Here is a 17,573-nt window from a genome sequence, read left to right as displayed (position 1 = left end):
GATAATTTATTCATATTACCCAAAGATTTTTCGCGTAATATTAAGTATGAATATATCTTAGAATCATTAACTAAAATAATCTAAGTTAATTCAAAGTGTGTTATCCTTTGATTGCCAGTAAAAATACTAATTACACCTTCGTAAATCGTACAGAAAAATTTCCACACACCATCTGTTAATTCATCATGACTAAAGAAAAATACAGAAAAGCATACATATGTTTCGTTTGTTTTTATCTTTATTCGACAATCATAAGCGCTAGTCTGATGATAACAGTGACGTATATTATAAGGTACGTTATTATTATTTACGCACCAATAGGAAAAATAATTACAAAATCGATGGGTTTTACTATGTATAAGATGATATTGTAATTCATATTGCTTTACCTGTACAAAGATTTAACAGACTTTAAAACGCAAAACGGGGTTTGAATTCTGTGCAAATATTATTCTGTCAATATAATTATATAATCTTTAATTTTAGTATATTTCTCCAAAGTTATAAAAACAAATCAACGCTAGTAAGCAAATTTACGAATGTATATTATACATTCGTAAACCGGTTATTTTAATATTAATAGACTTATTTTGATAACGAATGCGTGAATCTGTCCTTCGTGGTATTTTATCTAAATAAGACTAGGTTTTCTGTAAAACTTAACCTCATTCAATGATTCAGCCTGGACATTTTACTTCTATTATCTAATACTTCACATTATTCATTTAATAGTTATGATTATAGCGTAGTTACATCTTACGATTGCAAATTTAATTTTCTTGTGTATATCAATCATGTATTGATAAAATATAGTGGACGAACAACTTTGGAGTACCACCGCATGCTTGTGGACTACAGTTGTAATCGAACTGTCGTAAGGAAAACACGCCATCACTCCCAATTTCAACTATTTGTAAGTACCTAATTGATTTAATTTGGTTTTTGATTAAATGCTTAGTCTATTGAAATAAATCACCATTTATTTACATTTGATTATCGGGGTGTTATCAGAGGCCGGTGCTAAATTTAGCAAAATTGTTCAATTGAGAAATAGTTGAACGTGATTTCTGGATAATCATAAGGATTGTAAAATCTCACTGTGTTTTATAGGTATTTGTTAAGATTGTAACTTCTACTTGTACATGTACTTTATGACCAAAACTACCTACTCGTATATAGCATAAGTATGCCGGAGAACGGATTCATAAATATGTAATGTTGTGTCTATTTTGTGTAGTTATATTCTATTTGAAGATTAACATATAATGGTTCTAGTTTTGAAATAAGTATTTTAAAATTTTCGTAATTAATGTTTGCTCTATGTATCGCGTAGGTATATTACTATTTGTTGTTTGATAAAATTATTGAAAATAATGATTTTATCTAAATAGCCAATTATGCTTAATGTGTTTATTTGAGTTTGAGTGAGTTATTACTAGTTTGATTATTACGACATCATACCACAAATCTTAATATAGTACAAAAAATTATGGGAACGTATTGTACCCACCTATTCGAGATCGGTAGTTCACGGACTATGATAAGGTTAGTATGAAATAATAACTATAGTTACAATTCTAGTTTTTTTTAATAGATAAAAATGGAAATCAAATCAGTGTTGATCGTTGATGGTGTTGGCCCAGTCTGTGCTGACACCCTGACTTCTCATGGAATCAGTGTAACTACTAAACCTAAAATTACCAAAGAAGAGCTTCTAAAGGAAATCCCCGTAAGTATAGTTTATTTAAAGTTTACGATTATGAAAACTAACAATATTTACATGGATCCCGTAAAATTATTGACAGGACCGTGTGTGGCCGTATGACACGTTACTCTGAGAACCGGTATCAGCTGGATTCGAAACCCAAGAATCTTCGCTGGACTTTAGCGCAAATACTTGTGATTTCTTATACTTATCACGTTAAAAAACTCTGTGTCATTTATATCGAAAGTTTACATAATGCAAAACGTATCCTCTGTTATTATGTATGTTTTCCTTAGTTTTCCTTATAGTACACAATAATCTGAATTAGTAAGGTTAGCATGACACGAGTTTATTTTCCTTAATATTTAATATCTAAACAGTGTCTGTATAAGTATTCATATAAATACATATTTATAGAAACACAACGCTCTTGTGGTACGATCAGCTACTCAAGTTACTGAGGAAGTCCTGGCTGCGGCAAAGAATCTCAATGTCGTGGGACGTGCTGGCGCAGGCGTGGATAACATCGATGTTAATGCGGCAGGAAAGAAAAATATTATGGTCATCAAGTAAGAAACCATCTGTATTTTACATACAAATGTTTTGGATTCTAATTTTCTCTGTCTGAAGAATTAGTGATTGTATTGATGTCGGCCCCTGCGAATAATGCCAACCAATTTTCTCACGTTCCCATTTCGATGACATAATATAATTGAATAATAGTCTGTCAAAGTACCCTTGTTATTCTCTTTTCCACACTTTGCTAGATATATTTATCTAATCAAATAATGACAGTTTAATTAAATACAGATGCATGTATCCGGCTCTTATTCGAACAGTTCATCCCAAAGAACCTTTTTTCATAGTAAAGCTAAACTTAATCAACAATTCCAGTGCCCCCGGTGCAAACGCTATGAGTGCTTGCGAGCTTACATGTGGGCTGATATTAGCATTAGCGAGACACGTAGTACCTGCTGCCACATCTCTCAAGGCTGGAAGGTGGGATCGTGCGCTGTACACAGGTACAGAAGTTAACAACAGAACCTTGGCCGTGCTCGGACTTGGAAGAGTCGGCAGGGAAGTGGCTGTCCGCATGCGAAGTTTTGGAATGAAGGTAAATATTTTATTTTCAAATACTAACTAATATTCAACCGAAACTCGGATCTGTGTTTACTACATGCATATCACAAAAGCCCGTGGTCGTTGGTTTGATTTCCAACAAAACCAAAATTCTCAGGCACAAAAGGCCTTTCTTAACTATTTCAATATAACAGACGTGTGTCGCTGTGCCGGATGCGTGAAATGGCAGATTTCGAGACTTTTTTAAGATATTGTAAATCCCTGTAAAGGGTTAGTTATATAGTTACGTATGTTCCTCAAAAGAACGTCTACTAAAATAAACATTGAATCCACCAAAGGCAAACAAAGCCACTCTTTAATTAAGGATTTAATATATGAAATTAGATAACAACTAATTGATGTATAATATTTATCAAAATAAAGTATATTTATATATTTATAACTGTGTATGCGAGCGTAAGTCAAATGCGACTGTATTTTTTCTTGTTGCGAATATATAAATAATTACTTCCAATTTTCCGAAAAATATATTCTAATCTTAAGTATAGAATTAATGTGTATGAAACGCGAAACCAAAACGAATGATTATGGGGGAAATGTTGCGGGGTGCAATATTTAAACCAATTTCATCATGTATAAAGTTAAACAAAAAATGCTAAGTAATGCTGACAGAAATATAGCCAATATTTCTATTGATTGTACGATGACGTTTTAATTAAAATTTAAATAACATAATGTGGTAACCATATCTATGTAAGATTCATATTTAATTCCAACATACAAATATACAGTATTTACAATTTTCTTAACATACATAGTAATAATAATAATTAATAAATAGAAAATTAAAACAAATTTAAAAAGTTAGGTCAGTGTAGCAGTGTATATTTAACGCTGGCAGCTTTTCCTCGCTGTATTGCAATACATATTCGTTGAGCAAGGAAAATACCAGCTCTGCGGTCACCGGTACTATGTACCAGGCGCCAACTTAAATGCTTAATAAGCGCCTGTGCAGTTGAACCCTACTGCCCAAGATTCTGTACTCCAAAGGGAACAAAATCGAAGTTGTAGGAAAGACTCCGAAGAATATTTTGGCTGTTTATTATTTTCTGCTTGCTCTGCGGACCCTTCTCTCAGTAAGAATAAATCTGGCAATAATAAATGTTTTATACATACCCTGTTTTCAGGTTATTGGTTTCGATCCATATGTGACTAGTGAACAGTGTCAAGAATTTGGGGCTACAAAAGTGGAATTGTCCGAAGTTTGGCCCCAAGCCGACTACATCACGCTGCATATGCCCCTGATTGATTCCACTCGCAGTAAGTGTTTCAAATTTTAATAACACGCACCCTTCGCACACATAAGTATATATTTTCAGAAAAAAATCTAAAGGAGACTGACTTTTGTATGTTCTTAAAACAGTTTGAATTTACTTATGATAAATTTGGAGACCATGCTTTAGCCCATAAGGCGATGATGAGGATGGGAGAGTAATAAAGACACTGCAACATACAATATACACGTATATGAATATAACAAAATAACAAATTTACAATATCAATAAAAGTGCTACGCTGACTCTAGCTCAAGCCTAGCCTTTCATATTATTCTGAAGATTAGAAAATATTTAATGAATGTATCTGTTACTTGATATTATTTGTAAATATCATATCGTAATATCGGTAGTTGTTTCTATAATCGTCTTGACCTAGTGATACATGGGGAATGTATTATTTGAAATGATAAGAGTACATTACACTATTATTGTATTTATGTCAAAGACTATATTATATACGGCATAATAACTCCACAGATAAGAGACTTAACAAACCATTTATAGTATGATAAAGATCAGTTAAACGAGACAACCATTATGTTATTCAAGATTTTATTCACATCAATTAGGAATATATTTAATTGTTTAAAATGGAATAAGAGATAATCAATATGACAGTCGAGATTTTTCACGAGTCTGTCTATTGATAATATAGTATAATCTTGTAAATAAGTTTACCTATCATAACTTACGTAATTATGACCTCAAAACTGTTGCTATGATAATAATTTGTAGTCGCAACACAAATATTAATGTTATCTAACTGTGTAATACGAAGACGAACGAACACACTGGGGAGGGAGAAAAAGTAACGAGTAGTTGCACGTGGGAATAAAATAAAATTTACTAGCTAGATAAAGCCTAGATTATTATTTTTGTGCACATGATTCGCATCATACTGTATTTGAACCACATTTGAGCGCCTGTAGAAATTAAAATACAACGTCTTAAGACTTAACAATACCCTAACTATAATAGGAGAGGTAGAGAGAGAGCGAGATATCTTTAGAAAGCGCTTCTAAGGCATCATTTGTATTCCTAAATCTTTAATAAAATTACATTTCCTGTCCAGGCTTTATCAACAAGGAGGTACTGAATTCTTGTAAGAAGGGTGTGAAAATTGTGAATGTAGGACGCGGTGGTTTAATTCACGAACCTGATTTCTTGGAGGCACTCAAAGAAGGAAAGGTAATACATCTTAAAGACAATTGACTATTGTAGCTTTAGACAGCACCATAAAAAGTATGTGACCAGCAAATATTCGTACGCATATGATGTTTTTGTAGTTTTAATGTCAAAGAATACATTGTATATAAAAATAATATGTGTCCCGCTGTTGTTAATTTATAGTCAGGTAAGCGATGAGCCTTCTGTGCTTTTGAAAGTGATTTGTTAGAAATAAAATACAGAACTGGTTTAACGCAGTATGCGGAGTAATTAATTTATGTAGTTGTTATTGTTGTGTTAATAAAAAATAGATTGATCATATAGAAAAAATAGATGGCATGCAATCAATATATTATGAATAATCTTCAAGCGAATTCGTTAATACATAATATCTCCTAGTTGTAGTAGTAGTTAAATTTATGATTATATCCAGGTTGGTGCCGCAGCTCTTGATGTGTTCGAAGAGGAACCGCCGAAAAATCCTCTCACTCTTGAAATTATCCAGCATCCAGCGGTTGTCGCTACACCTCATCTCGGTAAGTCATTGGCCATGTAAAATTGGTCCTTCGAATCTGTACTTAGATTATTTCCTATAAAAAAAAATATAAAATCGTTTACGTCTTAATAATGATGTTAATTATATTGAAAAGTTGATATATACAAGCAGTTTTGAAAGACAGACGCAATTTTGCGCCTCATTTACATTTAACTGAATTAAATGCTCAAAGTTCAAACAGTCGTTCTATATCGAAATATTATTATTATTGGCTTAGCTTACAGTCAATGAAAGAATAACAATCTAAATGTCTCTATTAAATACTATAACTTTAACTTATTTTTAACTTTGCCTAGTAGAAAAAGATATTAATTTATACTAAAGTCACTCAGAAATTTACTGACGGAATTCCTTAGACTTGGTTTCCGTATAGTCGTATAAAGTTAAGTCAACTTAGATATGATACCAAGATTGTTTCTATAAAATTTATTCTATTACAGGTGCGTCTACAAAAGAAGCCCAAGTTCGGGTTGGTCAAGAGATTGCTGAGCAATTGGTGAACTTAGTGAAACCTGGAACCTACAAGACACCCCTTGCTGCAGTTAAGCCTTCAAATTAGGCTCTCTTTTCGACTTACTTTATTTAAGTCATTTGGTATTCGAATATCGAATAATAACCGTAAGATAAACTCAATAAATTTATTATTTTCGTATTTTATCTTTTATTACACGAACTCAAAGCAAATAGGAAGGGATATCACTCATATCTACATTAAATAGATATTTATATTACGTAATTTTAAGAATTGGTACCTTTTTCATGCGTTTGAAAATATTTCGACGGACCATGTAGAGGTGTTGCGGGACAAAACATTTCATAAAATCGATCAGTTGTGGAAAGACAGTTAATTTTAATAAGTTTTCTTACTAGCAACGTGACAGTCAATGCTATATTATTATAATCGTTGGAATTATCGATACACACTACGATAACAACAAACATATCTCAATCCATCGCACCGTTCGATACAATAAAAAAAAATAAGCCATCAACGCTGTTTAAACACGACGATGCTTTACATTAGAAAAACAAACTTATTTTAAATTATTTATTTTAAAAAACACTTAGAAATATAATTTACAAAATAGTAGGTATAAAATCGCTGATTTATTGGAACTTATTGGTTACACAGACCATACATGGCAGTAATATTATCACTGCTATATTGCAGTATAAATGAATATCCATCGGATAAAGATAAGGATAATAATACATTCGATACGGATCAAAGGCATAAATTCAATTCAATCAATCTAAACAATTTTGTACACTTTATAAATGACTTTCTTTAAGTAATAATATATTTTTATTTATTTCAAAATGTTAAATTTTGACAGTAAGATTCTAGAAAGGTAAGCCTAGACTCGTGGAGTTGTGGGATGGCTTAATGTGGAGTTAATGCGTTTCCGCCACTAGGAAACGAAACAAGTAATGAATAAGGATTTTGAAAGTCTTGGGAAGGAACAAAAAGGCAAGAAACTAATTTCCACCACGTCTGAATTGTCTGCCGGTCCTCGTAGCAGGAGCGGTGTCATTCTGTTCTTCCACTGGCTCAGTCTCTTGGAACGACCTTGAAGTCGCTGTAACAGATGAATATGGTTAAAAGGATATTTCGACTATACATCGCATGTGTGTTCCTTTTTCAAAAAGGAACAAGAAATCCATAATTTTGATACAAACTGAATAAAGAAGGATAATTCTGCACATAAGCTATTACGGATTTTCGGGAGAAACCCAATATAACTTATGTCGAAGAAGCATAATCGACCAATCGTTATACCAGAGTTACCAAGTGTTACCAATATATTTATTCGGCTTTGAAAAGGTACAGACCCAAGGTATAGATATACATAAAACTTAAGAAAATTATGTTAAGCAGCAATTCCAAAAATTAACCAACTCTCTTTGATATCAAGCAAATCATGAATTAGCCTACACGCTACACTTTTAGTAAAGATCCGTAAAAACACTTTTGCCACTGTTTTATTTAAAGGATTAATGATAGTGTTTATTTCTCTTGACGTCTATGTATCTTAATGATATTTGTTTTATTGATTGGTGCATATAATACATTTCACTGCTTTAGAAACCTATAAAACAAGGATTTCCACACTAATCGCATTTCGTAAACTGACCTTCAGTATATAATCTCGATATGAACCAGAGCCCCACCCCAAATCACTATTATAGGTGGTTGCTAAAATGGTTTTTGCGAAATCTAATTATATTTGTTGCACAAATTGACACGCAACGTTGCAAAGTATGTTATTATTTCAATTTTGATATCGAGCTACATTTTAGGTCAATTAAAATGTTTAACGAGCAATTATATTTATTTCCGAGCCGTGTTTAAGGAAGGAAGGTGTTTGTGCATGAAGGCTAGTCGCTTATTAATTAAATTAGTTAATCTGGTGATTTATTAAGTTATATTTATGTACAAACCACCCGGCAGCCGAATCAATTTTAGTTCACTATATTCATTTTGACATTAATGCCCCCTTGAATCTGTCAAACACGCCAATATTGCGAATTTTAGATGGCAACCGATTAAACAGTTGCACATACCCAATCGACCTCTTCAAATAATTAGAGACTACTAATTATTATAGACTTCTGTAATTCTGGTTTGAAAAAATATGTTCCTGTATAGAATTATCTATCACTATTTAATTGAATTTAATGTTATTTTGACGTAAATGTTTTAAGTTTTAAATATTAATGTCAGTATTTTTAGTCAGTGATGCTAAAACTATTATAAAATCAAGAGCGTCATGGTGTTTCAATGATAGCCTTCATGAAGATTTCATGGAAGTTCGAACTTACGTCTTCCAAATCGGCTTCTACTGGGCTTAGCAGGCGCTGGTGCTTCTTCTGTTTTTGTTTCGCGAGTCGCTGTGTTAAAACGCTTTTTACCTGCAATAGTTATATTTCTGTTAATAACGTGTTTATTTAATACAGATTATTTGATTGTAATGTGATAATATTATTATTATTATTATTATTATTATATTATTGATATTATTATTATATTGCGTGCGGTCATTTATCTTCTATTTGAAAGCGGAAGTCAAACCCAGCCCTGGTATTAAAAAAATATGCCTGAATAAATATATAAATAAAAAGCAAAAAAATGATGTAAAATAATAATTTGGAATAGTAACGATAGAACAAGTTCTAAGAACTTACTTAAGTTAGGTTTTACTGATGCTTCAGTTTGGACATCCTGTGATTGGCTGACAGCGGGTACTGAGTGACCCAATTTCGCTAAAAAAACATTGTTTCAAGTTTCGTTACCTTGAACTAAATTTATAAGATTGAGAATAAAAAATGTTTGTATTGTTTCCTAAGAAACCACTTTTTAATTATCACACGATTTGTTTATTATTTTATGTATACCAAGATGAAAGTATATGTTATATTATTATTTATATAAAAAAATCTGTAACCTTCATTATTAAATACATAAATAATATTCTTATTTATAATATAAATTAAAACGATAAAATACTTATATTCTTTTAATAAGACAGCTAAATTAATATGGCATGGCAAACAAAATGGCATAGATAAAAAATGTATAGTTTTTACACGACAATATACAACTTAGAAAAGCCCCATCATTATATTTTGAAAAATAACTTGGTTCAACGCATTACCTTCCGCAGCCTGTGCTCGCCGCCTTTTTAAGGCTGCTAGAAGGTCCGTGTTGCTTCGGAATGGCCTCACTCCTCCTGCAACGAGCTTTTTACCCTCTGTGGAAGATGGAGGTGCTTCTGTAGACGGCTCATTAGCTTCTGCTTCTGCTGGGTAGTCACCTTCTTCATCATAATCGCCTTCCTCCTGAAATAATATTCTAATACTTAATATTTATAAAAAAAATATGTTTATATTTACAAACAAGATAACAATTCAAAGAGGCGCTTCCATTTAGAAATTCCATTATAACTTTAATGGTTTCATTTCATTTCGTAAATAAGTGACTTTCTATCTTTTGTGTTGACATTAACGATGCGTTTATTTCTAAAGTCCCGATTAAATAATATTTTTTGCATCATTCTGACTAATTTAAAAAGTTTTTTTTATTTTAGCGGTAATAGGTACTTATATTTATAAGTAAAAATATAAAATCGAAATTATTAAAAGTGCTTGAGAGAAAAGAAAACAAGAAAAACATAGACGCAATTTTTTTACGACCTTAATTGATTTCTTAAACGCAATTTCATATATATTTCGTTTTACGTCATGTCGCGGAGATTACAGACAGACATTCCGATAGCGGTCGTAATTCTACAAAAACCAGTTCAATCAGTATTACTGCCTTTACTGTCGTTCGCGTAGAAATGCCAGAAGGAGTTGGAGGTCACTTGTGAAGGCAACTCGTCCATCGGGCGAACAGGGCGGTCCGACTTGCCTTGGTCTAAATGATTCGAATGTCGCATACAAAAGGGAAATACCCATAACACGTATACATCACCCAATTAGGCAATGATCTGTTAACAATTGGTTCTTTAGCATACGGCTGGGTTTATACGGTTTAATATAATAAATATATACAGACAATTATAAAGATATTCAAATATTATATAATCATAACATGACTAGTAATTCATGTAACATCGAAAAAAATGTGTAATGTGAATGTGATTCTAAGAAATATTTACATGTAACTAAGTTGTAAGAGTATGTCTTTAAATAATGTTACAATGCAAAATATTAATTAAAAGATGTCTAATTTTAATTATGAACAACACGAAAAATAGGTTTTCGAGATATAATTTTATTCAATATAAATATCCTTGATGGCTTTATAGTGACTGTTACTTACACATGAGGTTTTAACACATGATAATTTATACGCACCAGGATATGAGATATTTTCTATCATAAAGAGTTCTGGATATATTTACACAAATGTCTAACTATATATATATATATATATATATATAGGTATATTTTCTATTTTAGCGCGCTGGTGCTTTGTTTGTTATAATATATATTGTTTAAATCAAGGCAAAATGGTTGAAGTTCAACTCAACTAACGCCTCGTTTCTCGCCAGTTCTACTCGCCCGCTCGACGTCCTTGATTGGGGAACCGGAGGTGAATGTGTATTTAGATCTTCTTTTTTTAATATTGACGTTAATAAGTGTATATGACCAATATGTTTAAATAAATTTTGATTTGATTTTATACAGATGAAAGTACAAGAAAAAACACTTTAATAATAAGAAAGGCAACAGATATCCTAACAAGGCATTTTCCTTTGGATCAGATCGCTTATAAATAACGACTAATGAAGCAGGCATAAACATGGCCAAGACCCCATATATTATTCTATTATTATTTAGTACGTTTTAAATTAATTATTATGTTCGTTTATCTAATAGATTTTGCCTGAATCTATGTATTAGTATGTATATGTATAATTTTAACCTAATAGTAATAATACATTTTTTGTGTTTGGTTAATTTGCCTATATTTATACAAATCTAATCCGCCGTCAGGTGTGATTGAGTAACGATTACGAACGATACTTTCACTTTTATATACAAAAAATTAAGTATACCTCTGGCGCAGCTGTTGTGGTGGATGTTGTGGGTTTTCCTTTTCCAACTAAGCCTCGTTTGAGCAAACCCCTGGATGGGATTGCTCGGGATTCAGAATCATCTTGTGGACGTGCCGACGTCTGCCACGCAAAGCAAACTAAAAGAACGAACCTGAAACATAAGCAACATTAACAAAACTTATTAAAGATAGTTTATACTAAGTCTTTTTTGGCCACAAAGACTTGCTTGTTTTTCTTTCTAATTCTCAAAACCCCAAGGCTGAATATATAAGAATTACTGCTGCTAGTTGCCAATACAATGAAATAAGCGAATATGAATTCTATACAAAGCATCAGTGATCCTATCGTTGCATATATTATTTCGTCAAGATGGTCAAGTAATATGGTAATTCAGGTGACTGTGACATAAAACGCCAGTCCGTATCCGTATCGTTATGTAACTAGAAATCACGAGGATGTTGTTTTTAAATATAATCTCGAATAATATATATAATAATTTGTGACCCATCTAATATTCATATAAAATATTATCTTGTCAGAAGAGTCAAAACTTACGAATATACATTAACGTGATGACATGTCATAAAATTCTATGCAATTATGCTAGTTAAATGTCAGGGCTCTTTATTGGTATATATAATAAATATCAGTGAAACCGCACGTGTTAGTGTATGCTGGAAAAGATAATTCACGAATCAAGTTTTTGCAAACATGTCCTTGTACGTTCAACCTTTTAGTTGCCAAAGTAAACCTATGCAGGAATTTACGTAGTAGTGACAACGATTACAACATCTTTATAAGTTTACACCTTTGCATGTATAATGCATGTATGTTCGTTTCAACGCATTTTAGCGATAATCTTTAAAAACTTCAACGAAGCAAATACAACAGTTTCAGTCATCGATTATAATAGCGTGATGCATATCTTTGTATTCAAATACCGGTCAATAAATATTTCGAGGTTGGGTGAACGTGGCACGTCGACTAGAACCCTCGGGACATGTAAACATAAGTGCTAACATACATAGAAGTGCGTGAGAGAACTGTCAATGGTTAAAGGTTAACTCGTTACTTTATACAGCGTTGAGTAACAGGTCCCGGTTTCAGGGTCAGGTCAGGTTGTGATAGCTAGATAAGTTCCGCATTCACTTCCGATTAAAACGCAACAATCTCCCTTAGCTTTCTCTATTTTATGTAATATATCACTATATCCAATGACAAGCATAGGTCGTGGCCCAATCACAGAATTGATCATTTCATAAAATGGTTATACATCATTGAATTGAATACAACGGGAAGTAAAATTTCAACGTATGGCCATATTATTTATGCAGGATTCGCTAGGTGTTTATTGTAAGCGATGGTAATAAAAAAATATCTGATTTATATTATACATACAAATAGCTGTAATCCGGTTAAAAAATTGTTTTGTTTCAATGTGTAAAAGCTATGTTAACCAAAGACATTACAATCTGATTTATATTTACTAACAATAGTAAATATTTTTCGTTCGTCCGCTTTTGCAACGTGTAACTTGAAATTAATGGTCATGTTTTTAAGTGGTCACACGTTGGACAAACTAACAAAAAGGCTTCTTTGGCCCCTTTTATAAAATGATCAGACCTACGGTTGGACAACGACGTTACATTAATATCATAAATCCAATCGCGAAGATTTAGTCACGAATGCGATTCCGTGCATTTATTAGCAAAATATCAATAAAACTGCATTCTTGACATTATAGCTTTGATTCGACTTTAATTTATTTTAGTCTGTGACTATACAATAATTGTTATGTGTAGAATAGTAAAAGGTATGCAATGTGCGTATGTTACTTGGATAAAATAATATTGGTGTTGCCTGTCACGTCGGAAAAGTAAAACTTTCTATGCTGCTGTTCAGTAGAACACATGCATATGTATTGAATATTATATTAGAAATTGCAATGACAATAAAAGCCTTCAATATTAAACTGAAAAATGTAAGAATTGGGGTGACCTCGGCGTGCAATGCGGCAGTACCACTACTACAACCTTTTAGATGACTGATGACGTATTTAATAACAGGAAGCCTTCTGCTAAACGGCTGAGAAGTGATAGTCAAAGTTTCCTGGACAAAAATTCCAAAGGCTACATTATAATTTTATTTAAAGAGACAATTGGAAGACGCATCTATTGCCTCATGTAAGTTTGAATTCTAGGCTATAATCATTTACATAAAATCTAGAGCTTGCAAAAGTTCTCATTGTGTAGCCTATTGCGCGTGAATCTTCCCACAGCACTTAATTGAGCTCGGATAAGTTAGTAAATGTTAGGGAACAATAAAAATAATGAGGCTTCAGTCTTGAACGTTAAATTGTTTGAATCCGAAAATGATGCAACACTTTCATAGCATGAGCGGATGCTATATAAACTTAGCTACAATAGAAGTTCGCCTAACTTATAGACAAATGTCAATCGTCTAGTTGTGCAATACCTATATTATTACCAAATGTCTTTTATGTTCGCTGTACGGGGTTGGGTAAGTGTGAGGTTTTTGAGCGCATCTTCGTAGTCACGCCTCCGTCTAACGTACCTATATGCAGTTGGTTAAATGGAAAAGAAAAAGGACTAGTTACATTTGTATTAATTTATATAATAATAAAAATAATATTAATTGAAAATATAACTTTCATAATAGATTTCACAAATAGAAAAAATAAATAATTATCCTTCACTAATTAGTAACGTATTTTACACGGTACGATACTTTTACCTCGAATTAAACATTCAGTTACCACTATATGTAACTGAATAATTATAATTGAGTCCTCGAAAATAACGAGAAGTAACTGTAACAGAATTTTAATACATTATCTTTTATTAATTGAGGCCAACTACTAGTAGTTGTTGCATTCATTATTTGCTGTTGTAGCTACACTTGAACACAGTGTTACGTTAAACATAAAGTGAATATTCACGAAACAAAAGAAAACGCGGAGGAAACAATATTTCTTTATATTATAATATATAAAGAAATATATTCTTCAACACTATACATTTTTCTTAATACAGATAATAAGCCATTTGTATGTGACCTTTCCGCGAATTCAGGTTACGTTATGTTCAAAATTATTAATGCATAATTTATTGGTCCTAATAAATATAATAGTTACTGTTATTTAAATATTCAAGAAATATTATGAACAATACATCGCTCTAGTTTAGTAAGTAAGAAAGATATCTATCTGTTTTAGAATGTTACAATTGATGAGTCAGCTGTTGCTTAATTCTTAGCTTTGACCTTTTTGTAACCGCATATTTAACTGATAATATCTTAGTTACGTTACTATTGTAAAAGTGTTAAAAGTATATACTTTCAATAAGTTATGAAGAGGAACGTCAGTTTACGTAACCATGCTAGATTTGACATGACATTTAACAAAAATATAGAAACATCTTAATTTCAATAGTTAACTCTTTTCTTTAGGCAACATCAGCATCTAAATAGTTTTCAATGACGTATTTTCTATGATCAATAATTTTAATAAGTTTTGAGTCTTGAAATTTATTTTGAAAAATGTAAATATTTGAAATTTATACCGTGCAAAATTGCTTATAGGCCCGCGTTTGTTTATGGAGCAATGATGTCATATATAGTTCCCTCAACATTACAGAGGCAATCAGTTTTATCCATATGTAACTAGTACTTTGACAAAGTTGCTTAATCATAGGTCGCGCACTAAGCTTTCGATGTGGGTTCAATCCATTGAACCGGTTCTGAGTTTCGCCAAATAAATTTGAAAATTAATTGCTTTGTGCGTTACACTAGGTCAAATTGGAGTATGTAATAGGATTTATAAGTCACGAATAGTTATTATGAAATGTATTGGCCATACATTCATTTTAATATATCTGTTTCATTGGCCTCCCTACAACACTGACTTTTATTTCCTACTTGAAAATAGCCATAAGACATATCCTCAAATATTTGCGTGATGAAGGACATACTCTCAATGAACAAAAGTTCAATATTTTAATTGTAAACACAAATGAGGAGTGAAAGTTTAAAGATTGACCTCTGATTCAACTTTTATCAAAATCAAAGTTTTTTAACAAAATATTTAGCATCTTAGTTTTAAAAGAACTCGGTATGTACTGACGAAATATATCGTAATTTTAAAGTTTTGCTAAGATAAACTAAACGAAACTAACGAAAAGTGTTGAGCGCATAGCATGATAATCTTTTTAAATTACTACCACTTAGTACTAATATGAAAAAACGATAATATATAGTTACATACATTTCATTCTAATTCGATATCTTTATCTAACCGATTGTGAATGCTTCATTAGAATATTATGACATCGCAAATGCAATCGCCTAGCGGGGTCTACAAATCCGCTTTTTGTGCGAGTTCAACACGATACGTAATTGAATGTATAATTTATATGAAAATGATATGTACTTACAGGGGAAGAATCCTCATCTTGGTGAATATTTGCGGGTCTTGCTAAAGCACTAATGTTGTTCCTTTCTCTGAGGAGCGTCGGTGAACAGGTCCGAAGCGGACGGCTGCCACGGCTGATCTGAGCTTTAACACTCAACACCAACACCTTGGATACTGACTTTCGGTGTCGTTACAGAAGTTCACCCGTTCGCGCCGCCCCAACATAGCGCCTGCTTGTTATTCGGAGTGGCGTGCTCACCGCTTCACATGCCTTACATACCATACATAACAACTACTTGGCATTTGTTTAACTTTGAATAGAACAAATCCTGTTGTGACGTATGGGTCAGGCATATCCATTTAATTTATTACTGGCATCATTTCATTTACTATCAATTCCGCCAATATAACCACATAGTAGGAAGTCGTTATTTTTAGTGGAATTGTATAAATAATTTTTATAAACTAAATAAGTCTTAATGTGGAAATAATAATAATTAAATAAAATTTTAATTTTATTTTCCTACTGATTGTTTGACAACGAACAATAAGAGATTTCGGACGGTGACTACGTTCTGTAATTGGACAAACCTTTTCTTATCACTACGCTAGCATTGTCCAAGTCTGCAGCAAGGACGAACAAAACACAAAACGTTAGACCTACTACAATAAAATTTCGTTAGTAATTCTGGCGTCCGCTTACAAACGTACTTGCCTACGTGGCCATGCACGATGACACCAGATGGTATTGGTCTCACATAAGTCATGAAACTAATTTAAAATAATTTACTAGTAGTTTTTAAACGAGACATACTTACTATAAAAGACGGGATACGTAAAACAAAACAAATGTTTGACAGTCTCTTACAATTCTATTTAATAAAATCAGAGCAGATAATTTTGTGGTAATACTTAAATAAGCATAGTATTCCGTTGTACTAAATACAAACGGTATTTAAGGGTGAGATTGAGAAACAAAACTAAGAGTGATATGAAGTATCTCATATACACGTATGAAAATCGAATCCAATATATTTCTGACGTAGGGGTGTCAGTTAGCGCTACGACTCGGCAATTCATAATGACATTATTATAATAGTGCTAAAGAACTAACTAACTATAAGGAAGCATTTGCTTTTTGCAGAGGGTTAGAAATGACGCCAACAATGTTATACGACTAAGAGAAAAATATAAAATAACATGAACATATATATTTATATTATGTTAGACAGGGATAATACAACATTTTAATGTCGATACAATTTTCGAAATCGTTCCAGTAGGAATTAAGTTTATTTGTTGAAAACTCATTATATATTATTATAATAGTTGATAAAGAAATAAGACAATATTTTTAATAAAATATTTTATTAGGCATAGCTGTCACCCGCAATACAGACCATATAAATATAATAATTAATTTATGTATTTAATACCAAAATTCACAGATAATTACTTAAATGAAAAATTATTATAATTAACATTTGTTAAAAAAATATTACCAATTTTTATAGCCATCATTATTATAAGACTATATAATAACTCATGACTAAAATATTACCCTCTTATTCATAAAAATAACTCATTGCAGTGTCCTAAGGCACGCACAGTTGTGTTCACTTAAACTGATTTTTTTTTATGAATAAGGGGGATTTTAGTGTCTATGGATGCTGATTTTACTAAATTATTAATTTTATACCATAAATGTTTAAACTTCTGATGAACTTTACGACTT

General features: G+C 31.9%; 2 protein-coding genes across 3 annotated transcripts; one reads left to right on the top strand and one right to left on the bottom strand.

Moving 5' to 3' along the window:
- Nucleotides 1-251: 251 nt before the first annotated feature.
- LOC123718899 (D-3-phosphoglycerate dehydrogenase) lies at nt 252-6,497 on the top strand. Its single transcript, XM_045675871.1, has 9 exons — nt 252-292; nt 814-913; nt 1,595-1,729; nt 2,123-2,274; nt 2,600-2,819; nt 3,973-4,105; nt 5,195-5,310; nt 5,723-5,825; nt 6,286-6,497. Exons 1-9 carry the CDS (start codon nt 267-269, stop codon nt 6,402-6,404), a joined length of 1,104 nt encoding a protein of 367 aa, XP_045531827.1. The 5' UTR covers nt 252-266; the 3' UTR covers nt 6,405-6,497.
- Nucleotides 6,498-6,879: 382 nt separating this feature from the next.
- Nucleotides 6,880-16,037, bottom strand: LOC123718976. 2 transcript variants are annotated; one of them, XM_045676003.1, is made up of 6 exons: nt 15,861-16,037; nt 11,410-11,560; nt 9,502-9,685; nt 9,032-9,109; nt 8,669-8,758; nt 6,880-7,425 (listed from the first exon to the last, which is right to left on the bottom strand). In XM_045676003.1, exons 1-6 carry the CDS (start codon nt 15,875-15,877, stop codon nt 7,325-7,327), a joined length of 621 nt encoding a protein of 206 aa, XP_045531959.1. In that variant the 5' UTR covers nt 15,878-16,037; the 3' UTR covers nt 6,880-7,324. The 2 variants fall into 2 exon arrangements, with proteins under 2 accessions (XP_045531959.1, XP_045531960.1); XM_045676004.1 differs by lacking the exon at nt 9,032-9,109 and having other exon boundaries at nt 15,861-16,036.
- Nucleotides 16,038-17,573: the final 1,536 nt, after the last annotated feature.

The sequence above is a fragment of the Pieris brassicae genome, chromosome Z (genome assembly GCF_905147105.1).
Source record: "Pieris brassicae chromosome Z, ilPieBrab1.1, whole genome shotgun sequence".
NCBI classification, from domain to species: Eukaryota; Metazoa; Arthropoda; class Insecta; order Lepidoptera; family Pieridae; genus Pieris; species Pieris brassicae.
The sequence above is the reverse complement of the archived record's forward strand: the minus strand, read 5'-3'. Positions and strand labels throughout refer to the sequence as shown.

Bases quoted from the DNA above. Each gene is read 5' to 3' on its own strand.
- LOC123718899 (XM_045675871.1), top strand. From the start codon at position 267: ATGATAACAGTGACGTATATTATAAG. The intron at 914-1,594 runs GTAAGTACCTAA...TTTTTTTAATAG, and splicing joins ACTCCCAATTTCAACTATTT to ATAAAAATGGAAATCAAATC. The intron at 1,730-2,122 runs GTAAGTATAGTT...ACATATTTATAG, and splicing joins AGCTTCTAAAGGAAATCCCC to AAACACAACGCTCTTGTGGT.
- LOC123718976 (XM_045676003.1), bottom strand. The intron at 9,110-9,501 runs GTAATGCGTTGA...ATGTTTTTTTAG, and splicing joins GCGAGCACAGGCTGCGGAAG to CGAAATTGGGTCACTCAGTA. The intron at 8,759-9,031 runs GTAAGTTCTTAG...TAACTATTGCAG, and splicing joins ATCAGTAAAACCTAACTTAA to GTAAAAAGCGTTTTAACACA.